General features: G+C 33.8%; 4 protein-coding genes and 1 pseudogene across 6 annotated transcripts; 2 read left to right on the top strand and 3 right to left on the bottom strand.

Annotated features, from left to right (window-relative positions):
* Positions 1 to 178: 178 nt before the first annotated feature.
* On the bottom strand, positions 179 to 7,155 carry LOC123192722 (folylpolyglutamate synthase). 2 transcript variants are annotated; one of them, XM_044605365.1, is made up of 16 exons: positions 6,897 to 7,155; positions 6,684 to 6,814; positions 6,526 to 6,591; positions 5,913 to 6,022; positions 5,533 to 5,593; positions 4,540 to 4,623; positions 4,363 to 4,419; positions 4,123 to 4,183; positions 3,427 to 3,473; positions 3,218 to 3,295; positions 2,483 to 2,647; positions 2,104 to 2,391; positions 1,572 to 1,650; positions 1,174 to 1,326; positions 789 to 949; positions 179 to 525 (listed from the first exon to the last, which is right to left on the bottom strand). In XM_044605365.1, exons 1-16 carry the CDS (start codon positions 6,904 to 6,906, stop codon positions 469 to 471), a joined length of 1,608 nt encoding a protein of 535 aa, XP_044461300.1. In that variant the 5' UTR covers positions 6,907 to 7,155; the 3' UTR covers positions 179 to 468. The 2 variants fall into 2 exon arrangements, with proteins under 2 accessions (XP_044461300.1, XP_044461301.1); XM_044605366.1 differs by having other exon boundaries at positions 2,104 to 2,388; positions 6,897 to 7,154.
* Positions 7,156 to 8,839: 1,684 nt separating this feature from the next.
* LOC123192941 (probable glycosyltransferase At5g25310) lies at positions 8,840 to 10,129 on the bottom strand. The gene has a single exon (XM_044605658.1). It carries the CDS (start codon positions 10,027 to 10,029, stop codon positions 8,977 to 8,979), a length of 1,053 nt encoding a protein of 350 aa, XP_044461593.1. The 5' UTR covers positions 10,030 to 10,129; the 3' UTR covers positions 8,840 to 8,976.
* Positions 10,130 to 13,049: 2,920 nt separating this feature from the next.
* LOC123192939 lies at positions 13,050 to 19,128 on the top strand (annotated as a pseudogene).
* A 178-nt stretch (positions 19,129 to 19,306) lies between these two features.
* On the bottom strand, positions 19,307 to 20,850 carry LOC123192940 (uncharacterized protein At2g39795, mitochondrial-like). Its single transcript, XM_044605657.1, has 3 exons — positions 20,489 to 20,850; positions 19,747 to 20,093; positions 19,307 to 19,660 (listed from the first exon to the last, which is right to left on the bottom strand). Exons 1-3 carry the CDS (start codon positions 20,750 to 20,752, stop codon positions 19,501 to 19,503), a joined length of 771 nt encoding a protein of 256 aa, XP_044461592.1. The 5' UTR covers positions 20,753 to 20,850; the 3' UTR covers positions 19,307 to 19,500.
* Positions 20,851 to 21,198: 348 nt separating this feature from the next.
* LOC123192214 (CASP-like protein 5B1) lies at positions 21,199 to 24,503 on the top strand. Of its 2 annotated transcripts, none has more exons than XM_044604687.1 (3): positions 21,199 to 21,711; positions 22,822 to 22,927; positions 24,167 to 24,503. In XM_044604687.1, exons 1-3 carry the CDS (start codon positions 21,587 to 21,589, stop codon positions 24,371 to 24,373), a joined length of 438 nt encoding a protein of 145 aa, XP_044460622.1. In that variant the 5' UTR covers positions 21,199 to 21,586; the 3' UTR covers positions 24,374 to 24,503. The 2 variants fall into 2 exon arrangements, with proteins under 2 accessions (XP_044460622.1, XP_044460621.1); XM_044604686.1 differs by having other exon boundaries at positions 21,206 to 21,711; positions 22,822 to 22,954.
* The last annotated feature ends 37 nt before the right edge of the window (positions 24,504 to 24,540 follow it).

Below are 24,540 nucleotides of genomic sequence, written 5' to 3'. Positions count from 1 at the left end.
AAGTGTGATGTAACAATTCCCATTCGCCAACTTTCCTCTAGCAAAAATATAATGGAAAATAAATCGGAAACAATTTATGGAATATTAAAATTTCAAAATAAAAACTTAAATTTAAATTTTTATCACATTTATAAAATTTTAATTTATTCGATATAATAAATAATTACGAATCAGATCATTATATCTTAAATTTATTTATTCAATAAATATGAATGAGATTTCTGATTTTTCATATATATGTGTATATATGTGCACACATGCACACACGCACTTGTGTGATTACTATTTTGTAGTACAAAATACACTAAAATTTTTTGCTTAACAAAACAGAAGATCTATCTCAGATGCTGACATGAATTCGCTTGAAAATTAAGATGAGTAAACTTTTTCTTTGGCATTTTGCCTCTCAGTAAAAGTTTTCTTCTGAAGCACGTCAAATAAGTGACAACTTCACCTCCGACTATGACCTCACTTCACTAATTTCAGCATATCACCCACCAGATGTAAGGAGCCAGTTACAAGGACCTGGGAAATTAAATTGGAACTTTATGATATAATCTCATAAATGCAGCAGTGAAAAGTCAAATCCCGACTACACAAAATTCGACTTTAACAGGCATAAAACAAACAAAAAAAAATCACAAGCAAGTATACAGATAATGGCTTTTAAGCGAGAATACATTGTTGACATAGATATATTCCAGATATATTTTAGAAGAAATTATATTGTCTACCAAGTAGGTCATAAGTTTCGAGAAAAAAATACACCTTAAAAAAACCAGCATTACCTGAATACGAACAGATTGATTTTTTTGAACACTGTCCCTGAGCCACTTGATAGCCAACGGGAGAGAAGAAAAGACTGCACTGTTTTCACAACTCCGGGCAATCATTTCCGTATCCTCAATAATGTCTTCAGAACCAGCATCACCATTCCTGGCCTTCCCTCCTAGAGAGTCAAAAGAATAAGTTTCTTATATAGACAAGCAATGCTATGGGAAAACATTTTTAATGACACAATTAAATATACAGATAATGTATCATCATGTGATTGAGTGTTACATTATCCTTAATTTAAAATAACTGAATCACATAATAACATATCATCTATGTACTTGATGATATACTATAGTTACAACATCTAACTTATCAATGTACAAATCTAAATAGTACCTTTATCACCCTGCGAGAGATTTTCCCATACTCTTTGAAGAGTAAACTGCCACGACAAATCAACTTGCGACTCAGTCGGCGGTAAATTATGGGATCCAACCTTGTGATACACTGATATATTTGGTACAAAGAGTGCCTTCTTGAAATAAACACCTAAATTCCCCCCCCCCCCCCCCAAAAAAAACCATAAAAAGTACCATCAACATCAAATGTAAAATTTTATTTTCCAAATTACTTCTAATTTCCGTTCGTATGGACTTCCCTGAATTTCACAATTTAGATGCTTGAGGCCATTATCTGATCCATGCATTAAGATTCTTTGAAAAGACTATCACTATTGAAACTCTTGTTCAACAAAAATAAAAGAGAATATATTTAAAAAGATGCCATACACTAACCATGGCTAGCACATGTGTTCATCAGGCGTGGAAAAAGCAACTGAGGATCTCGCACTGACATACAATTGAACAACAAAATCTGCAAGGATTTTTCAGCAACTTCTTTTCAGCATTACTCAAATATAACCCAATCAAGCAAAGATATCAATAAGAAAAATTCATGATGCAACCGGAAAATCACATGCAAAAGTATAAAATACACACCATCACAAGCATGTGTACCTACATGTATTGTAGGTGATGTAAGTTTCTGGTCTGATAACAGAGATAAATATACTTCTGCAACAGATCACATTACTAGGAAGAGTGAAGCTCATATTATCTATTAGCTATTTAACACAACTTGTAATTTACCAATTAAGAAACAGAAGGTCAAAAAGCCACGTGATCCACCATCATTGCAAAGGTAATTGATCTGAAGCCAAACACCTTTGCTGTTTCGAAAATTTAATGCCTATGCTGTTCCTAAATTTTAAAAAATTGTTTTTCTTTTTGTGTTATTGGAATATCCTTGACAAAGCTGTTGCTCTACCTGTGCAGAGTTTTTCCTGGATCTTCCATAAGGGACCTGGTGATTCTGAGCCAATTCTTGTGAAGATGGTTGAAAATCCAAAGTTTGTTGCTGATTATCCTCCTTTATTGCCAGAGAAAACCATTTTCCACATACTTCCATGCTTTCAGGACTATGAGCTCCATCCAAATAGAATACCAGCTCCCCAGTGGTTTCAATGTTCATAAATCGATCAGGGACTCTCTGTGCCCGTCCTTGCAAACTAGCCATTGTAAGCCCTTTGATGAATTGTTCAGGCAGCGAAGTCTGCTTCATGTAGATAAAAAATTGAAAAGGAGTGAACAAATCAATATAACAGAAAACAAATACGTAGAGGTAAACTTCAATACAAAGAACTTACCATCTGTTCCAGGTAGCCAAACTCAAGATGACCAGTCCTCTGAAGCCATGTAGATGACAGTGCAACGGCAAGACCAGCATTACTATATTGATGCTCGCCTTCAAGTGCAAGTTTTAAGCCATTTAGCAAGCTTCCATCCAATGGTTGAGCTACTTGAAGGGGTACCTGTCATTAGTTTGATATTTTTAAACACTCCACTAAAGGTTGATAAATTCTGATTGTTTTCTATTTGGCACAAAGCAACTTAACTTGCTTCTAATCGGACAACCAAATACTATACTTGACTGGGTTAAGTGTTCTGATCCACTATGTGAAGGACCCTGAACAAATGGAGGGGCATCACTGGGTTAAGACAACTGATAATATGCACTTGGAAATACTGTGGTAGCACAAATAGAAGGGGTGCCTTTCATTAAAAAACAAGCCCAAATTCTCATCTATGATATTGAATCCCTCACAACATCATAGTATTGATTAACAACACACATTATATTTGTGATTTGAACAAATAAGCAGGTCCGCAAATGTCTAAAGAAATGCCATTACTTAATCAGTCACTGAAAACCAGCATAACAAGTATGTCTGCATTTTTTATCCATAATAGACAACTCAGTTTAGGGTTATAACCATAGCATAAATCATCTAAAAGATCTTTCAATAATTTGCAGCTGGGTTCTACGTCATACATTTTCCATTTCTCCATCCAAAAGAAGTCAACAGTCAAAGAAAACTTACATCCAACATCGCGGCTTTCTGTTCAAGTACACGCATAGCTTCTTCAGGTTGGGACACAGTAAAGGCAGGAACACCATGCTGCATCAGGATACGCAAAGCCATGTTTATAAAGAAAAGAAACATCAAAGACTCCACAATTGTGGTGTGGGACAAAAAATATTCTATTTACATGTAAGTTATGCAGTGAATACAATTTTAAAAAAGAACACCTTAAAGATTCCAGCCTTCTCCCCAGCAATTTCTCCCAGTGTATTCCCTGTTAATAGCAAGCAGAAAAAGGAAAAAGAACTAAAAATATAGTGGACCCAATTATACTTCTAGTAGGAAGATATTTGATTAACTTATATATTTCAGAAAATGATTCAATAGGGACTTCCATGCCACCATTGAAGCATTGCTTCATCCCAAAAGTTACAACTTCATATATTTCCTGAAACTAACTTTGAGAAAATATACTACTCCGATTTTCAATTTCTGAAATAAAGGTAGAATATATAGGAAGTGGACACACCCACAATCCCATGAAAAGAAAACAAATTAAAGCTCCTAATAATCTAACCAATTTCTTTTGAAAACAATAAGGAATGAAATTAGTAATTTCCTTTAATATTTGGTTTGTGGTTTTGTTGGCCTTCCTTTCAAGTACGTTGAGTTTAGGCTGTTCTTGGATCCTTCTCTCAAAGGCTTTTTTTTTTTTTTTTGTTTTATATATTGCTTACTTACCCCCAAAAAAAAAAACCTATCCTATACAGACAAATATTCAAAATAACTTGTCAATATATCCTCGTGAATACCTAAAATTTCTACATTTCCATTTACACTTATAACAACAACAATTGAAACAGATAAAGGACATGATGACCAATTGTGCATACTAGCTAAAATTAAGAAAATATGTAACAAACCTAAAATCTCCATGTGGTCATACCCAAGGGCCGTCACACCACATACTACAGGTGTTGGAACCTGATAAATTACCCAACCATTAGAAAATTCCAGCAGTTATAATGCACCCAGCACAAGGATTCCCATAACAGATAAGCATATTTCAAAATGCAACATTAAATTCACAGAAAAACTACAACAAACCATTTAAAAATCAGATTAATGTATAAATTCCATACCCAACCAAACTTTAAACATACCACATTTGTTGCGTCAAGTTTTCCACCTATTCCAACCTCCAATATAGCGACATCTACCTGCACAGGAGATTATTGCAAATGTAATCTTTCTCATTCCTTGTAGCAGTAGAAATAGCATTCAGTACTAGTAAATTGACATTGTAAGTGCATATAGGTTTTTAAATTAAACATATAAACCTGCTCTTCTGCAAATATCTTGAAGGCAAGTAGGGTAAGGAAGCGAAATAAAAAAGGCATAGGTGCTTCCTTAGTAGCTTTTTCCTACATAAACACCAGAATAAACACATAAAGCAAACCCACTGTCCCAACAAATATATACGTAGTGAAACATGAATAACATTTTCATTCAGCAATCAATATGATATTGAAACGGATTAAGAGTGGTAGTCCACAATGGTTTATTGGTCCAAGCGAGTTTTTCCTCAGGTCTAATAGGTTCATGGGCAAAAGCAAGACGGCTTCTCTCCCAAACCTAAAGTCTCTCATAAGATAAAGAGAGGAAAGAGTCTATACTCTTAAAGTAACTTAGATAAGGAGTTTCCTTTTTTATCCAGGTTTCAGTCGGTTCAATTGAATAAGGTTAAGCCCCTCCTGTTGAAGTTTTCCTCACAGTGGTTGATATTAAAGTGAAAGTTGGACTTTACAGTAGTTGCACGCTAGAATTAACCATGAGGCAAGGTACCATTAAGGTAAGTGACCAAAAGATCTGCTTCTAAATCTTGCACCCTATCGGAGACTAACGCAGGATTCCAGTCTTTCAATTGATTGCCTTCTGACTGCAAATCAAAATGACCTCTGATTTTTGGATAGCAATGACGGTAGAAGATATTGAGTGTGAACGTAGCCTCGTAATGGGTAGATTCCCTTTTTAGTCCTAATGCATCCAATCTCTTATGACCATGCATTGATTTAATAATTCCACAATGACATCATGAAATTTTATAACTCCTACAGAAGCAGCTATTGTCCAAAAAACAACTAATGTTATAAATGCACAACTATGTATTCAGACACAAGAATAAGAACCACAAAAACATTCATCAATGTATTTATGTTGCATCTTCTCCTTTTTCATTTAGGATGTATGCTTTAAAATATAAATAGCTTAAGTAGCATATGGAGCTAAAAACATTAAAAAATAATAATAATAAAACATGTGGAGAAACATACCTTTAGTCTATCATAACACCACCAAAAATATGCCAAAAACTTCTCTTCACATATTTCAAGACTGCAACATCCAACAAGAACAACCAAATATTAACATGCAACCATAATGTTATATTACATTATGTAGAACAGAAATTCATAATAGTCTCTACTTTGGGAATCAATAACACTGTACAACAATAATCCAAAGATTTATGAAGTGAATGAATCATCAATTAGAGATGAAATTGAAACAGACAACGAGACTGGTCCTGTTCATTGATACAAACAAATATCATAAAATTATTTAGTATGAACTGACAGTCAAAAAAAAAAACAATCTGCACCTAGGGTACAACTGACGATAATAAAAGATAAATCTACTTAACGGAAAAACTCACCCATTCAAACGAAATCTTTCTCGGACATCAATGAGGTGAGGAGACGTGAAAAGCCCAGTCCGGAAGCCACAATGTCGCAATATAGATTCCGTAAATGTGCATGTTGATCCCTATGAAGACCCAAAGGCAAGAAGAGCAAGTTTCAAACATCATTATAAATTTATTTTCTGGATCAACTTCTTCAAGAATTTCAGAAAAACACTGAAACAGAGGCAAACATAATTTAATTTAAAAACGAAAATTCCCCATCAATTTCCATAAGTCACTAACATAGTCATATTCCTCACATAACCATTTATGAAACTGATAATTCATAACTTAAACTAATCAACACAAAAACAATCAACTTTAGGCTCTCCAAGTTAATAATTGTACAAAATTTTAATATACTCCATTTCTTATTGCTCTACTAAACTAAATAAGCATACAGCAAGATTCCAAAAAAGATTCATTAATTCAAGAAAATCTTATGCTTGCTCTCAATTCTCAACCTGTAAACTAAATACCAATGAACACATTTGTTAAACACACAACACGGTTTCAGCTACACAAAACAAAATTAGAAAACACAAATAAGCTTCAACTTATGATTGAAGAAGAATTCACTTTGTACCTTTCCTTTAGTGCCAGCTACATGAATAACACTCATTTTTGAAATTGCTTCCTCCAAGTCCAACATCTAAACATATATAAACAACACTATAATTTAAATTTAAAAAAAAAAAAGAATATAAACTTATAGATTTACAATCTAATGTTTCACGTGATCACCTTAACATACTCGCGAACGAGATCGAGAGAATAAAATCTGTCGCCAGGTTCAGCACGATTGCGTTTTGTGATGAGAGAAGATAAAGCATCCAACGCTTCCTCATACGGCGTCGCTATTTTATTTTTGTTTCCTAAAACAAAATCAACAAAATCAATTCACAGCTTCACTAACAAACTGATGGAATTAAATTATGAAGTTAATAATAACTTTACCTTCTTTCATTTCGATTTGAATCTGAGTAGAACTTGCTTAAAGTTACCAAACAATAAACGTATATATGAATGTGTGTGTAACTGTGTTTGAATGAAACGACTGAAGAAAGAAAAAGACTCTGTAGAGCTTGCTGTGATAAAAGAGATAGAGAGCGAGGGAGAGAGGCGGTTGGTTTGGTAAGAGAAGAAGATGACGGGACGGGTGATGGAAGGCTGAAATTGAACAAGAAATAAAGTGTTATGGGTTTTAGGAAACGACGACGATGAATTTATCGTGTACCAATTTTTATATGGGAAAATCACAAGTTCCCACCAAAGTCTTATTGGAATGACATATATATATAACCGATAAAAAATTTAAATATTCATTTAAATTTTAGTTTATTAGGATATATCCATAAATTTTTTATTAAAATTAATAGATAAATTCATTATTTTATCAATGACATTAAAATAATTAAAATTATATCTTATTTTTTTCTTAATTTAAAAAACAAATATAGTCTCTCTAAATTAAATTTTAAAAAATTCATTTTTTCTCTCTGAAATCTAATCACTTTCTCCACCCAACCACAGAGGAGCAAGACGAAGTCGTCTAAAAGATGACCGTCGTCTAAGGATGATGATTGTCATCCAAATCTGAGCAATATTTTGTCTAAATTTAGACAACACTTTATCGTCCAGAGAATAGAAACGTTTTATCATCCAACGAAGGACAATAAGTGTTGTCCAGAGATGACACTCGTCATCCAACAACCAGTTGCTTCGATCGTTGGTTGCTAGTGAGAGGAGTAAAGAAAAAATTAGAAATTTGGGGAGGAGAAAGTCACTTTTAAAAGTTTAGGTATGAAGTTAAATGTTAATTTTTAAAACTTTAAGGGAAAAATAAGATAAAGTTATATATTTTTTAATATTTTTATTAAATGACAGTTTTATCTTTGTATTTAATAAAAAATTTAATGATAGTTTAAGAATGAATGAGTGTTTAAATTTTTTATCAACCACCGATGTAGTTTTGACTTTAAATTAAACCCTGGGTGGGAATAGTACTTTGCCCTTTAAAATTTTTTTTTTTATATGTTGTACTGTAAAATTTGGAAAATACAATATAAAAGCATTATTCTTGGTGATATGATTATGTTATATTATAAAGTTTTCAAAGCATATATTATTGATTTGATTCTATTTTATTAGAAATGTTATCAGAGTATATTAGGATAGAATATATTTTTAGGGGTTTGATTTGATTTTGATTTATTTTTTTTATATCTTCTTTGTAATTGTATATATTGTAACGTTATGGAGTCTGAATAAAAAAACAATATTCTCCATTCATAATTCTATTTTATTTGATGCTTCCCTTATTCCCTTAATCTTTAAGAAAGAAAAATGAATATACAGTAATAAATTTTAGCTTACTCTCCATCGTATTATTAAAATCTGATTAAGTAGTTCAAATATATGTTAACATAAAATTGAAAAAAGAACAGGATCGGTTCAAGTAATTTTTTTTTTATTAAAAATAAAAAATTATTACAAAATAAAGGTAAATTATTTATAAAATTGGATATAAATTTTTATTATATTTAATATAAATTATTGTATTTTATTAACTATGATAAAAATATTATTTTTTTGCTTAAATATTTTTTAAATTATTAAAGATAATTATTTTAAAATATTTTTATTATAAATAAAAATAATTTTATTTTTTAAAAAATAATAAATATAAGATTATATCACATATTGTGATAATCTTTTAATATATAAATTAGATATGATAATCTTTTTTTTTAGATTATTTATATGTTATTATTAGTAATTTAATCGAAATTTTTTATTATCATATAAATTAAACTAAAAATAATATTTATAATAAAATATAAATTACCGGCATAATGTTTTAATTACCTTGAATCAATGGCCCAATATGAAATCAAATCTTCCGAGGCAAATCCATGCAACTTATTATGATTTTCATTTTTCTTTCATATTTTCAGGAACCAAATTATTTCTAAAAACAGTGATCTTACAGTACAAAGTCGTCGACAAAAAATTTATTCCACAAGACAGATATTCCTTACGCCACTTCTCTACGCGCGTATCTAATGACGTGGCGCCTCAACCACAGCTGATACATCACCATATGAAATGCATCGTACGGCTGCGGTTCCTCATTCCACACAAAATGCCGACCTGCCATCACACAGAATCGACTCACCTCCTCGTACTGTTCATTCCTCCACGTGCGATACAAAAACTTCTTCAGTGAATTGACCTTCACTCCTTTATCTTCATTCCACCCAACAAACACTGCGATCTCTTGCCACCTCAGCACGTCCAACAGCGGCAAATCCTGAATCGGACGGTCAGTCATCACCACAGGCACGCATCCGAAACGCATCGCATCACTAATCCCGGAAATGTCCCCCTTTCCGTACTCGAACAGACAAAACTTACTATTTTCTAACCTCTCCTGATAAGTCAGTTCATCCGACGGCCCAGATTCCACGTAAAAGTCAGGATCATCAAGTAGTTCAGTGATCAAACTTGACTCTTCAACCGCGCCGAACCTAACAAAACCCAGATGCAGTTTTGTCTTGTTGGTTGGCGCGTTTAACCTGTGAAGATCCGCGAATGGGGGCAAGGTGATATCCTTATGTGGGACAAACTCGGTTCGCAGTGTGGGAAAGCACGAGATCTGAACCGAGTTTTTCTTCAACTCGAGGATATTTCTGTCCGAGTTGAAGCTCAAACCTTGACACGAGATGTAAAAATGGTCGGCGCCAAGAGTGCGATTCCAAAACGGGAAGTCGTTTCGAAGACGAGAGATGAGACGCCCGAGAGAACGCGTGGAGCGGTGGGATGAGAAGGGGACGAAGAAGAGGTGGGCTTGTTCTGGGTCTTGAGTGATGAAAGGACTATTTTGGAGAGAAGAGAAGAAGAGGGACTCGGGTGTTGTGGAGAAGATTAGTGGTTCGGGAGCGGTGTAAGTAAAGACTTTGAAAGATTTGAGCATGTTTTGGTAATTTGGGAAAAGTGTGTTGGGTGAGACGTATGGAGTTGTGGAATGGAGAGGGAGGGAAAATGAGAGAAAAAGGGCGATGAAGAGGGAGAAGTAAGTCGGAGACATTTTTTGCAGTGAAATGAAGAGAAGTAGAGGAGGGCGAGTAAATAGAAGGAATGGAGTCGGTGTGGTTGCTAGAGCTTAAAGAAACAGAAATGGTTTTTGTTTTTGTTTTTTATTTTTTACCGTTCGTCATCAAACCTACCTTAGGGCGTAGTGTGAGGCTAGAGGAGTATGCATAATTTAATTTAAAATATAAAATCAGATTAAATCTATCAAAATTATAGTTTAATTTTAATTAATTTATAAGTGATTTGATTTGAATTTATAAATTAAAAAAAACAGTTTAAATGAAATTTTAAACATTTTTCAAATCAAATTTTATTAATTTATTTACATAAAAATAACATATAATTAAATGTTTTTTTTCCCTTCAAAATAATTAAATTATATATTGCTTGTTCCTACCGAAACTAACGTGTTTGTTGCTTCAGTCACTGGAATCAATGCATTTCCTTCTAAGTCGATGTTCCATGTTTTTTTGAATATAATGTTTGGTGTGCAATTTTACCTTTGATCTGACTGTTAATCTAAGCTGAAATATGAATCGCCAGCGATACAAAGAAACTCAGAAAAAGAATCATAATAGGGAATTTTAATCGCCTACAGCGACCAAATTAGACAGTTTATTGATGAACTTGCTTCATATTACATAAAGTGAAGTGGTTAGTCAACTTAATTGTCCAACAACTTTAGCCTATATGATATTATTTGAAATTGCTCGACATCATTTTTGTATTCTATCAACTAGTATATAAAAATTTAATGTACTATAGAAACTTTTGTATTTAATTCTTAATTACAACTATATGATAAACTGTTGATTATTGTCAGATATTACTATAATTCGTGAAAATTTTATATCTAATTTAGAATATATAATTAAAAAATATTTATCCAGTTATTCTAACAAAGAGGTCCTGGTCCTGGCCTATGAAAAGCTCACGTGAGTCTAACGGCCCATGTTAACTATAATGTAATGAACTCAATTAGAGTTAAATTTGAATCAAATTTATTTGAATTTGAATTCAAATTGAGCTCAATTGAAAGGAGTCTGAAATGAGCTGACCCAAATGAGCTCTAGCCTGTAATTTCAAGCTCGCAAACAAAAAATTTTAATATAAAACAACATCACTTTGACTAATATATATTAAAACGATATCGTTTTAATAACGAATTAATTAAAACTTGAGCTTTAACTAAGTTCAAGCTTATTTGTAGCAAACTCAATGAGCCCGAGCCCGAGCCCGAGCTCAAACTCAATTACTATAAATCGAGCCGAGCTCAAGTGAGTTCGAGTTTGATTCAATTCGAATCCAACCCTAAACTCAATCATAGTGTAAAACCTTCTCATTTTCTATACTTTTATATCGAAGCCAACACAATACCAACCAAATTCAGTGGGTCAGCTTCTTTCTCTTTCGTCTTCTATGTCAACTTCCTCTCTACGGAAAACCTAACGCCTCTCGAAGCACACTCAAATCTCGATCCACATCAATTCCTCAAATTCACAATGCTCCTCTAACCTAAATAAACCTTCTACAATATCTCTCACAATTCTCTTCTAACCTAAATAAACCTTTTACAATGACTCTAACAAATCTTCTTTGATCTTTCTTCATGGACAATTCCTATTGTCCAAATATAAATTGAATTTATAAGTTTAAAAATTAAAACTTATATTACACAAATCAATAAACTTGAAAAATTAATTGACTTGTGTTAAAGTTTCATCTACATACTTATATACCACTCATTTATATAATAACATTTCCTAAAGCCAATTTTGCATTTTGTTAATTTTACATTTTTTGCTTCTTTTTTTTTTTAATTTGTGTAATTCGATATATCTAAAGTGAAATAGAGTAGTCTATTTTTTGGTCTGGTTATAATTATTTTTTTAGTATTAATTTCTGGAAAGTATTAATTGCGTAGTGTTAATTTGTTATGTCCTGTTGTAGCTTGCTAGACGGTTTTATTTTATAAATAATGTTGTAAAGTTTAATTTTGATTTTGCCTTTCTGAAGTTTAGTTATTGAAAACCTCCTAAACGGGAAGGTCTCTAATGAATTTTGGGACTTTTAAGACTTCAGCAAAGGTCGATGAATTTCGTTTTAAATGCTATTATTGTGATATGGATGAGGATCCTGTTTTCAGTGCTTTGCTTGTCAAAGTTTCAACTGGGTTTTGTTAAGTGTGTAACTCTATTTGTTTTTGTTTTTCTTGTTTGTAGGCCGTTGTTGGTGAAGAAAATAAAAACACAAACTATGAGGGTACAGTATATCTATCATATGTGAATTTTTTGGGCTGCAATTGAATTGCTTTCTTGTTTATACGTGTAGCTAAATTGATATGGACATGAAGAAACAATCTTGTTATTCATTTTCAGTCCCTGTAGCAAATATGCAGACATTTTTGCAACGAAAAAGAGATGAAGATTTCTTCGTTGTACCATCTACCTTTGGTTTAGGAGAAGGAAGACATCGAAAGCTGAAGTTAAAGAATAGAGATAAAACTGTTATTTTTAAAAGTTTTAAGGGTTAGTTAAGTTTAAAAAATATAAAAACTTTAGTTTGAGAGTGAAAATATTATTTGTCAAAATTTAAAAATTTTTGGTAAAGATAAAATTATTAGTTTTTAAATTTTAAATATTAAAAAATAATATGTTTTATATATTTTTAATACTTTTATTTATAACAAAAAAAATTAACAAAAATTAGGTCATCAATGAGAGTTTGAATTTTTTAATTATCATAAATATCATAAAATTTCTGTAAAACCTCGGTAGGAAATAGACGTTTTCCCGTTTCATTTATTATTATAATCTAATGGTAAGGTTACAAACGTGTCCACAAAATCACACAATCACAGCATGATTTATTAATTTAAGGTAATATATATCCAACCTTTCTCCTCCCCTACACTTGTCTCCTAAAAAGCACAGGTGTCTCTTATAAAAATCTACAATCCTCTGACCAGCCGGACAACACGGATCTGATTTTCACTTTTAATGTTTAATTAATTGCAAACCTTTTTGTTCTGTTTATCAAAATACGTCTCCATTCGCCGCGTATCATTTTAATCATCTTGCCTCGTGTTCTTACTTTCAACCAATCATTGCCTTCCACCTGTTTCACCTCACGTGGCGATGCATTGCCTTATTCGAAACAAAATCTTAAAACCCTCCACCTTATTAGTCTAAAAAAGAAACGCTCCCTGAATGCCGACTCCTCTTGCATCCGCCATGAGTCTGAACGGTTATACTCGCGGTGAGTTAGACATCGATAACATGGATTCCTCTCGAGTTTTTGTCAAAGATGTTAAGCGTGTTGTTGTAAAGGTATGTAATATTCTCATTTTTCTTGTTTTTTCATTGCATTTTGGTTGAACTTTCCCTTTCATTTCCATGCATTGTTTCGTTTGAATTACGTCAGTGCTTATAATCTTGATTAGTAGATCAGTACTGTTTTTTATGCTTAACTGCCGATTCATAGATAATAATATGAAACGACAGAAGATTCGTTTTTTTACTATTTCTTAGTGTTTGGTAATTTATGGATATGATTTATATTAAATACGTTTGAGAAAATGCTTCCAGATCCTGAATCATAAGTCAAGGGTTAGTTCCATAATTCATGTATGTTTTTGACATCTTGCATTATATAAACTATCGGATGTGACAGAGATGATCTATAAGGAATGAAGCAGTGTAGTAGAAAAATAATTACTAGGATGAACAGTAACATGCTTTAAAATAATTTATATGTATGTGTAAGTGTAATTTTACTTTTGTTTATTATAATATTAGCTATTTTTAATTCAATTTATTGAAGGTTGGAACTGCTGTTGTTACTCGAAGTGATGGAAGATTAGCGCTCGGAAGACTAGGAGCGCTTTGTGAGCAAGTAAGACTGTAGATTTTTGTTCTTCTGCATCAATCTTGAGAGTTGGGCTTTTTTTTTTTTTAATTTTATAACTCGAAACGAAACTGCAGATTAAAGAGTTGAACTCACAAGGATATGAGATTATTTTGGTGTCGTCAGGTGCTGTTGGCCTGGGTCGCCAGAGGCTTAAATACAGAAAACTAATCAACAGCAGGTCTTCATCATGTTCTCCTTTATCTTCTTTTATTAACATGATGAGATATGACCTAGAGGCTTTTTAATTTCATCATTGGTGGCAGTGTTGCCTCTCTTCACAAAATTAGTAATTTGTTTAAGTATATAGTGAATTCAGTGCTTATGATGCATAGCTTTTCATCACTTACAGTTTTGCTGATCTTCAAAAACCACAAGTTGAGCTTGATGGGAAGGCCTGTGCAGCTGTTGGCCAAAATAGTATCATGGCTCTCTACGACACGTTGTTTAGCGAGGTCCTTAAGAGATATATACTTTTTCTCTTTTTTGCAACTCTTACACAGATTAATTAAATTGTTTCTTGGACTTTTGATCTAATCATGTTTGGATTTTTTTGTTTTATTGCAGCTGGATATGACATCAGCGCAACTTGTGGTGACGGATAATGACTTTAGGGATAAAGATTTTAGAAGACAGCTAAATGAAACTGTTAAATCATTGTTGTCTCTGAGGGTTATTCCTGTATTTAATGAAAATGATGCTGTCAGTACAAGGAAAGCTCCATACGAGGCATGTTACTCTTCTCTAATTGCTTTCCATTGTACGAATATTTTATTTAATCAACTACTAGGGCTTATCTTGCCTAAATGTTTAATTTTATTTTTTAATTTTATCTAATATACTTGTTGTTATGATCTTTCACTTTGAGAATAGAGGCTCTCTTATGTATACTACTCAATAGTCCATCGGCTAATATGGGTAACTTTCTAGAGAGTGGATTCTAACGTGCCATGTTATGAGAGGGAAAAGCTAAATGATGCTAATTCTCTATTTTTCTAAAGAACAAAGAAAAATATGTTGTTCATGCGTTGAGTAAACTGCCTAGAAGTGAACCCGATTTGCATTTGCGATGGTTTCATTATATTTTAGGAAGTTTCATTTGGTTGTTGATATTAAATGTTAGGGTGCTCTGTTTTAGTTTGTGAACAAACCAATAAATGGTAGAAACTTTATTGAGAAGTTTCTTCCTGAAGGGCTATATAATCTTTTATGAGGCTATTTTTAGATTAGTAGGTTCTCAGATATCTCTTTCATAGCTTTAAAGAGGACCTGTCAACTGTTATTTCCTTTTACTTTCCGCTAATTCTTTTATTGATGCATTTGATACTATTCAGTTCCGATGATTAGAACTCTTTGCAGGACTCTTCTGGTATATTTTGGGATAATGATAGCTTAGCAACCCTACTGGCTTTGGAGTTAAAAGCTGATCTCCTTGTTCTATTGAGTGACGTAGATGGTCTTTACAGTGGCCCCCCAGATGACCCGCATTCAGAGCTCATTCAGACATACATTCGGGAGAAGCATCAGAGTGAAATAACTTTTGGAGACAAGTCTAGATTGGGAAGAGGAGGTATGACTGCCAAGGTAAAAGCTGCTGTCAACGCAGCTTATGCTGGCATCCCTGTGGTTATCACCAGGTACACTGCCCTCTTATACCTAAAACATACTTCAAACTTCAGCACTTGCAAATTAAGGAATCTCAGTGACACTTGTTTGGTGGATATTGTCGATATTTACCATTTGGATCAAATTTATGGGCTCTGCATACTGTGTAAATGCTTACTTATCGGTTTCTACAAGGTAGCTTGTGTATGATAGTGCACTAATTTCCCTTTTTTTTTTTTTTGAAGTGGGTTTTCTGATGAAAACATAATCAAAGTTCTGCAAGGAGAGGCTGTTGGTACCCTCTTCCATCAAGATGCCCATTTGTTGGTTGGAGAAAATGAAGTAGGTGCTCGTAAGATGGCTGTTGCGGCGAGGGATTGTTCTAGAAAACTTCAGGTAACATCAATTGCATTATATATAAAAAGTTTGATAAGTTTATGTTAATTGGAAATAGTACATTTCTTCTGCAAGATGAGTGGGGCAGTATCTTTCACCAAATTTGGTGCAAGACTTACGCTCTTGGTTTGCAACATTAATTACTGTGTAATACTGTACAGGCCTTGTCTTCGCAAGAGAGGCGAAAGATTTTGCTGGATATAGCTGATGCCTTGGAAGCAAACAAAAGCAAGATCATGGCTGAAAATGATGCTGATGTTGCAGTTGCACAAGAGGCTGGATATGATAAATCCTTGATATCTCGCCTGGCACTGAAGTCGCAGAAGGTTAGACATTTCTAATACATAAAATTATTTCTAATTTTTGCAGCTTCTTATTGCCTTCCATTCTGTCAATTTTTTTTTTTATTTAAAACTAATTCACTTGTGTATGATATTTTAATTGATAATTTTCTGTATTTCTCAAATTGCATATATTTATGTATTGAATGAAGGGTATATTTCTTGACAGATTTCGAGCCTTGCAAACAATATTCGTAAGCTTGCGGACATGGAAGACCCAATTGGTCACATTTTGAAGAGAACCCAGGTAAAGAAAAGACTTTCAGATATATTAATTATAGGCCGCTGGTGTGTGATGATATGCCGAGACATGGAAAGTATTTGCTTCCATCTTGACTTCCGCACTTAGTAAACAACTTGTTTAGTCTAACTGGGAAATTTTGACACATATAAACTGCAGTCTATACCTGAAACTATTGGCTGTAAAAGTAAAATGGTTATAATGTCTTTGACTAATTCTATAGCAACCTGCTGGACTGTCAATAAATTCTGTGTTGAATGTTGATCTGAGATGTTTCTGATGGATTTGCATCAGCTTGCAGATGGACTCATCTTGGAGAAAACTTCATGTCCCTTGGGTGTTCTCTTGATTATTTTTGAGTCTCGACCTGATGCACTAGTGCAAGTAAATGTTTATTACAAATATCATTTATCACCTATGTTTTTGTATCTGCTTTATTGTTTGCCACTTTATATATTCATTATAATACTATTTTTTTTTTTCATGATTTTAATAGATAGCTTCATTGGCAATCCAAAGTGGGAATGGGCTTTTGCTAAAAGGGGGAAAAGAGGCCAGCAGTCAAATGAAATATTGCATAAGGTTCGATATCTTAGAGTTAAACGATTTCCATGCAATATAACTAGTGAAATCATTTCTAAAGTTCTGTCATTCATGTTATAGATTATCACTGAAGCCATCCCAGAAAAAGTTGGTCGAAAACTAATTGAATTAGTGACTTCAAGAGATGAGATTCCTGATATGCTTAAGGTAGATGGATCTGTATTGATTAAAGCATATATATTTTGAGAATGATAATTGGTACCTGTGAGTTAACTCAGCATCTTCTTTTGTGTGCCAGCTTGATGATGTGATTGATCTTGTAATCCCGAGAGGAAGCAACAGACTTGTTACTGAAATCAAGGGATCAACTAAAATTCCTGTTCTAGGTCACGCTGGTGAGATATATAATCCGTGAAATCTAATTCATTGAATATATTCTTTGCTCATTTGGAATCAACTAGAGATGCAATTTTGCCACTCAGATGGAATTTGCCATGTATATGTTGACAAATCTGCTAATATGGAGATGGTGAAGCAAATAGTTTTGGATGCAAAAATAGATTACCCTGCAGCATGTAATGCAATGGTAATTTGTTTTCTTTATTGACTGCTCATATTTTCTTATATGCTCTTATAGTATTAGGGCAATTTAGCTCTTAAGGTGTTTATGGCTTATGGTCAAAATGTAAACCTCTGTGTGCTACATTCTTTTTTGTTGTTACCAGGAAACACTTCTAGTACACAAGGATTTGGTGTCAACTGATGGGCTCAATGACCTCATTGTCAAGCTCCGCACAGAAGGTAGGGCTTTACATGCGACAAAGTTGTAGTTTCTTGTGCTGATACCGTTAGACTGATACTTACTGAAAGGTACTGATGTAGATCTTCTGCAGGTGTCACTTTATTCGGTGGCCCAAAAGCCAGCACATTGCTTAGTGTTCCAGAGGCAGATTCATTACATCATGAGTACAACTCAAAGGCATGTACTATTGAAATTGTCAATGATGTATATGCAGCCATTGATCATATACATGAACATGGAAGGTATGTTCCCTTTTCCTTTCGGATCTCTGTCATCATCATATTTCTCTTTACTTCTCCGGGCTTAAATTTGCATATGGCTGTTTGAAAACTCACATGGAGATGAACAACCACATTTTTCTTATTTGGCAGTGGTCATACCGAATGCATCATAGCAGAAGACAAGGAAGCCGCTAAAGTTTTTCTACAGCGAGTAGACAGGTGAGCCAACTTATATATGTTCTTGGCTTCTTTTTCATGTCATTGGCAGTCAACATTTAATATAATATCAAACAACAATTTATTTTTGCCAATTTGGCAGTGCTGCTGTTTTCCATAATGCAAGCACAAGATTTTGTGATGGGGCTCGCTTTGGTCTTGGTGCTGAGGTATTATATCATCTAGTAAGTTATTTAATAATTTTGATTGACTTGTTGAGAGTTGTGCTATCTCACAGTTGATGCTCTTTGGTATCTGACTAGGTTGGCATAAGCACAAGCCGTATTCATGCTCGCGGTCCAGTTGGAGTCGAAGGATTGTTAACTACTAGATGGTATGTATTTTTTTTTTCCCTTTTGATTTTGGTGGCATCATAACAGGTTTCTTGATTAGAGTTGTTCCCCTTTGGATTGTTATTCTATTAATTATCATGTATTATATTGTTCATTTATTTCCAGAAAATCTTGTATAAGTCTGTACAGGGAATTAGCTGTTATTGGATTGTGCATATGCAGGATTCTTAAAGGAAGTGGACAAGTGGTGGATGGTGATAAGGGTGTGGATTACATTCATAAAGACATAGCTATCGAGTCCTGAATTTATACCAAGGTATTTAAACCCCGCATACAAGCAGTAGTTCTTTTGGGTTCTTGATATTGCTATTTTTTTTATTCGAGTAGCAGCATTATTTTATACGCTGCTGAAATACATTACTCCTGATTTTGTATCCATAGTTCTACTGTTCCCAGTTTAGCAATATTTAGGTACTTCACAATCTGATTCCCTTACCCGGGGCATATAATAAATTTCGCAGTTCACTGAATGAGTGTTTTTTTTTTCCTTATTTGAAGCCCCTATGCTATGCTGTTGCTCTGCATTGTAGCATTTTCTTATTCGTAATCCGAAACTTCATTTTGACCATCAATAGCTATTATTACCGAAAAATGTTGTAGACAGAGAGGTAGCCCAGAAGAGTTGAGCTATTGTGAAACAAACATCAGTGACAGTATAACAGAGTACTGCATTCTTTCTTAAGACAAATCTTGCATTAAGTAACAATTCAGGGCATCCTCAGACAACACTGTTTTGTGCTTAACAACACTATAAATGTGATAGTACGCAAATGAATGCATTAAGAGAAGAAAAACCTAAGGCTACTTGACCTGATTTGTTTGAAATTGTTGATGCAACAAGCCTATGCTTCAATGAAGTTCTTAAGGTTATTCAGCCACGTCAAGTATTCCCGGCTGTCTTTGTTAACCATGTACTCAAACAAGATATTTGTGCTGCTAGGCTTTATTCCCCTAATCTCCAAGTACTTGTGGAAAGCTTTCTTCAAGTTCTCATCCAAATCACTGAGAAAGATTAACAGGTGAAAGTTAACACACACACACACTCAGATAATGAATCAATGAATAAGTCACACATAGTAGCGTCTTACTGAAAGTCAGGCCCCCTGTAGGCCATTTCATCCTCTGAATTTTCTGATTTCCTAACAGCCAAGCCATCAATTGCAATCTCATCAGGGTAAGCGACACAAATAAACTCAAGCGAGGTTCCACTACTCTTGGAGACGGTAACCACTAGTGGCAGACTAGATTGATTGGGCTTTTCCATATCATCATCATCATCGTCACCAACAACATCAGGTTTTTCACCAGTAACAAGATCAGGCATGTGAACTTCAACTTTTACAAGTTCACCCAGATACTCTCTTGTCAATGTTATAGTTTGCTGTCCAGGATTATCCTCTATTTTGAAAGGGAAGCTGCCCGGAGTCTCTTCCACCTATTCATCAAAACAAAAGAATTTACCAAAGTTATTGAACATAATTCCCTTCTAATTCCACCCTTTTTACTTGCTCAAAACACACTAAATAAAACTGAAGAAATCAAAATTCTGAATACCAAATTTAATGTCATCTTCGCCCAACGCAAACAAGAGTATTTTAATTTGAAACAATAGAACAAAAACCCTTAATTTTCTTCACTTTCCCTCAATCCTTCTCAGCAACCAAAATATACGCCAAAAAAGAAACTCAGCAAACCAAATCAAGTTATTTTATCATTTAAGATTAAAAAAAATAATAATAAAACAAAACCACCCAAATTTCTTTCAATTTTCAAGAATTTTATTGCAAACAAACCGCCCAAAAAAAAAAGAAACACAAAATTTTGTGTTACCCGATCATGATCATCAGTCTCTTTAGCATACTTGATTTCCGAATCAATGACTCGTAGCAGAGATTCATCAGAACTCGGCTTTTTAGTCTCAGTAGCCGAAGAGAAGTAAAGTTGAGGCATAAAAGGGCTCAAGGTAAGCTTCTGACACAGATTATTCGAGGTAGCGAATATGACAGGATGGTAACTTTTGCTAACTCGAATGAATCGAGTAGCCATTGGAGCCAAAGAAGAGGCCGATTTACGAATGAACGAACTAAAAGCCATTGGGTTGCAGTGACGAAAATAATTACTTTTAATTTCTCGCAGGGATTTTGAAGAGAAGAAGATAGCAAAAGTTAGGGTTTTAGAGGCTTAAGTACTTTTGCAGCGTCTCAGTTGTTTGTGACGATGACATGTCAGCTTCTTTAACACGTGTGCACTGAAGGTTATTTTTCAAAAGAGTCAAGGTCAAGGTAGTCATTTTGTTAAACCTGGCTAGTTTTGAAGTTCAATGGTTATTTTAATGAAAGTAATGGTCATCTTTGCAAATTAGTCCAGCTTTTACAGCGTTGTATAGCGTAAAGTCTAACGTTCCGTGTACTCAATTTTTTATACACAATAATATATTATTATATAATTAAATATTATTTTATTTTTAATTTAAAATTATTTAATTAAATTATTAATTTTATTCGATGATAAGCGTTAAATGAGGATGACATGCCAGCTTTTTTGAAAGCAGTACTCATCTTTAATCACAGGTCAACATTTTTGTGTTTGTTTTTTCACTTAATAAACTGTAAAGCAGGAAACAAAAATGATGAACACCATGTTTATTTCATAATAGCTTTTCAGAAAAGTTAAACAAGGAAGCAAAATAATGAAAGATTGTTTAGGGAAGAAAGAATTAGAGCCCAGAAAAAGCTAAAAAACATTTCTTTATTCTTCAAATAAAGCTTCCTTAGCTTCATTGCAAAGTTGTTGGATTCATGAGAATCTCCTGAGATCTGGTCATTCATTGATCTTTTTGCCCCCTTCTCTCTTAGTGAGCATACGCATAGAGGTATAAATCGTGAGAGAGAACGGGAAAGATTGTTTTTTTTTTTTTTTAGAAGAGAGATGTTGTTTGGGTGTCCAGGGCAGGTGAGTGGTTTACTGTTGAGAGTGGGGCAGTGCTGTTTTGCCGCAGCTTCAGTTGGGGTGATGCTTTCGGCTCATGGCTTCTACAATTCTACTGCTTTCTGGTAGTTTTCATTTATTTCTTCTGGTACTGCCGTAATTTTGTTTTACTTGTAAGGATTGACTGTTTTCCAAATGAAAGTTTGGTTCTTGCTCCTGGTTTTCATTTGGGTTTAGCTTCATTTCTTTTTCTTGTTTCAGTATTAACAATGAATTAGTTGTGTGTTTGGGTATGAATGCGTAAAGGACTTAGGACTAAACCTAGAGAAAGGAAGCTTTATACTTTACCTGCACCAATTAAGAGTGAAAGATAATTATAGGGGAAATTTCGGGTACCTGGTTTATGTTCGTTTGACTTTATGACCGGGGATCAAGAGACTTCGGTGGAGCCGAAGAATAAAGCATAAGTTTGACAATCACTCAGCTAAAAATTGAGAACCAGAATGCTTAAACTTCTGAACTTTGAAGAATCCACTCAGTAAAAAGACATTTGAAATGGAGAGAAGATTGCAAAGACATGCTAGACCAGCGGTTGCACTGATGCTCTTTTGTTTATTTCCCTTCTGGAGAGGTATCCTAGAGTAACTTAGTAATTGCCACTTCCCTCGTGTCTCAATCACCTATATTAGTGTTTTTCCTCAATTAAGAGGCATGATGAAATCAAATAAGCTCTCACTTAGCGCTTGTTGCTCCACTGTTATTTGACGAGGGAAATCAGCAAGTACATTTTGTATTTTGTTCTACTGTTAAGGATTAGTCATTCTCCTAGCTTGAACAGACTTTTTGCAATATTTATGAGAAAGCTAGGAAATATAGATTGTAGACACTAGAAAACATGTTGTGAACTTTGCATCAGTAATCTAGGCTAGCAACACTGAGCAGAGGGTTTTAGGAATCAGGAACTTACTCATAAATTGTGTCTATGAATAATGCATGGGGCCATGAACTTAAATGTCCCGGTGACCATGAATTGGAGGACTGTGTGTCTATTAACTTGCATTTACCAGACTGACCATGAACTTACATTTCCAGGTGCAGTTATACTGTGCTTGCATGAGTACTAATTGGTGCATGTGTGATGTGTGTTTATTTTTGCTAATTGGGTTAGCATCTGCTGTTATATTTGTGGTTAAATGGCCACTTTTAAAGTTCTGATTCATGTTTATCGGATGCAGCTATCTAATTGCATCAATGGGACTGGAAGTTTTGTGGAGTTTTGGACTAGCTTGTCTCGATTTGCATGCTTTGAGATCAAAGAAAAACCTGCGAAATCCCATCTTGGTGAGCCTTTTTGTTGTTGGTGACTGGGTAAGTTTCCTAAACTAAATTATGATTCTAGGCATGGATGAGCTTTACTTCTCAGAATCATGAGGCATGTTCTAAGTTCATTTCTGACAGGTGGAGTGAATTGATACATGAAAGCAAGTAGAAACAGAAATAAATTTGTTATTGTATACCACAATATGCAAATTTTGATGATATATAAGGCTCTGAAGAAAAGGGACCTTTTGCAAATGATAAATTTGGACTACGGGACATTTACCTTGTGATATATGAAACCATTTTCAAAAATTAGAAAATTTGGAATTTTGAATATAATGTTGAAGCAAGTCTTATAGAAAATATTAATAAAAGTCATTTTTATAATCTCCAGATTTTAAGCTAGCTTTCATAATTATATCCAAAAAGTATTCTTGAAAGGGATCTACAAACTGCTCTATTTTCAAATAAAAGAATTATATGCGAATTCTATTTGATAATAGGATGCCCTACTAAACTCAAACCAGACCATTGCAAGGAACTGCCCAAATCAAAAATATTACATTCATTAATTATCATTCAAGTTGTGCCTTGAATAGGAGCAAGGATATTTGGAATAGTTTCATGAATCAGTCTCTTGCCGTTCAACTTATCATAGGCTATAGCATATTAAGATGCACCTATGTCTTCACCTTTATGTTGTTATGCATCTTTGTTCCTAACAAGATGAAAGAAAATAGAAGAAAACTTTTAAGCATAGCTTTGTGCCCAGAGTCTGAATTTGTAACTGCATCAAGGCCACTTTATGGCTGTGCATGTTTCTCCATTCCTCCAGGAGACAAAATTTTGCTACTTACTGTCATAGAGAGCTTTAAGGTGAGATTTAACTTGCTCAGAATTGTTTCCTGGCCATCTTTCTTTCCTCAGAGATATATGGTTGGTCAATCTAATTCCTCAGCCATTTTGGTCTAAGATATCTCCCATGTATATCATCTTTAGTCTAACCTGATATTTCTAAATCATGCAAATGTTTCCATCATCATATTTCCCCACTAAAAAGGAAATGTTCATACTGGTTTTGTTGTTTCACGCATCAACGATTTCAGCATCATATTTATTGTTTCAAACAAGAAAATATATACTAGTACATTTGCTTTTATAAAGTTACGGATCTGATCTCATGTGGTGTTTGTATGTTGAAATTACCCATTTTGATTTCATCTGAAACTATCTAATATGTTATCAATATTGTAAATGCAGGTGACAGCAATTCTATCACTTGCGGGTGCATGCTCAGCAGCTGGGGTGACAGTTCTGTATACAAAAGACTTAAATTTTGATTACTGCAAGTCACCACCGTATTTCTCATGCAACAGATTCCAAATTTCTGTAGTCTTGGCTTTTATCTCCTGGTTCCTCCTTGCTATATCTTCTCATGTCATGTTTTGGCTTCTGGCTGCAGTTTAAGTGATTTATTTAACAATTAACATTACTGAACCCGATTAAAATGCTACTGTAAATATTTTATTCAGAAGCACATCCAGTTTCTCTGAAATGCTCAAAGATTTTTCGTTATATAAGCATGCCACTTCTGATAGTGTACCCTAGTTATTTTTTAACAAAAAAGTAAAAAG

Source organism: Mangifera indica, chromosome 12, assembly GCF_011075055.1.
Source record: "Mangifera indica cultivar Alphonso chromosome 12, CATAS_Mindica_2.1, whole genome shotgun sequence".
NCBI classification, from domain to species: domain Eukaryota; kingdom Viridiplantae; phylum Streptophyta; class Magnoliopsida; order Sapindales; family Anacardiaceae; genus Mangifera; species Mangifera indica.
The sequence above is the reverse complement of the archived record's forward strand: the minus strand, read 5'-3'. Positions and strand labels throughout refer to the sequence as shown.

What these genes read in the sequence shown, in the direction of transcription:
- LOC123192722 (XM_044605365.1), bottom strand. An exon ending in AGATATTTGCAGAAGAGCAG is followed by an intron (nt 4,420 to 4,539) that starts GTTTATATGTTT and finishes TCTCCTGTGCAG; the next exon opens with GTAGATGTCGCTATATTGGA. An exon ending in TGACCACATGGAGATTTTAG is followed by an intron (nt 3,474 to 4,122) that starts GTTTGTTACATA and finishes TGCTATTAACAG; the next exon opens with GGAATACACTGGGAGAAATT.
- LOC123192941 (XM_044605658.1), bottom strand. Translation starts at nt 10,029, where the DNA reads ATGTCTCCGACTTACTTCTCCCTCTTCATCGCCCTTTTTCTCTCATTT.
- LOC123192940 (XM_044605657.1), bottom strand. Translation starts at nt 20,752, where the DNA reads ATGGCTTTTAGTTCGTTCATTCGTAAATCGGCCTCTTCTTTGGCTCCA. An exon ending in AGACTGATGATCATGATCGG is followed by an intron (nt 20,094 to 20,488) that starts GTAACACAAAAT and finishes TTTGATGAATAG; the next exon opens with GTGGAAGAGACTCCGGGCAG. An exon ending in TACAGGGGGCCTGACTTTCA is followed by an intron (nt 19,661 to 19,746) that starts GTAAGACGCTAC and finishes AATCTTTCTCAG; the next exon opens with TGATTTGGATGAGAACTTGA.
- LOC123192214 (XM_044604686.1), top strand. Translation starts at nt 21,587, where the DNA reads ATGTTGTTTGGGTGTCCAGGGCAGGTGAGTGGTTTACTGTTGAGAGTG. An exon ending in TACAATTCTACTGCTTTCTG is followed by an intron (nt 21,712 to 22,821) that starts GTAGTTTTCATT and finishes TATCGGATGCAG; the next exon opens with CTATCTAATTGCATCAATGG. An exon ending in TTTTTGTTGTTGGTGACTGG is followed by an intron (nt 22,955 to 24,166) that starts GTAAGTTTCCTA and finishes TTGTAAATGCAG; the next exon opens with GTGACAGCAATTCTATCACT.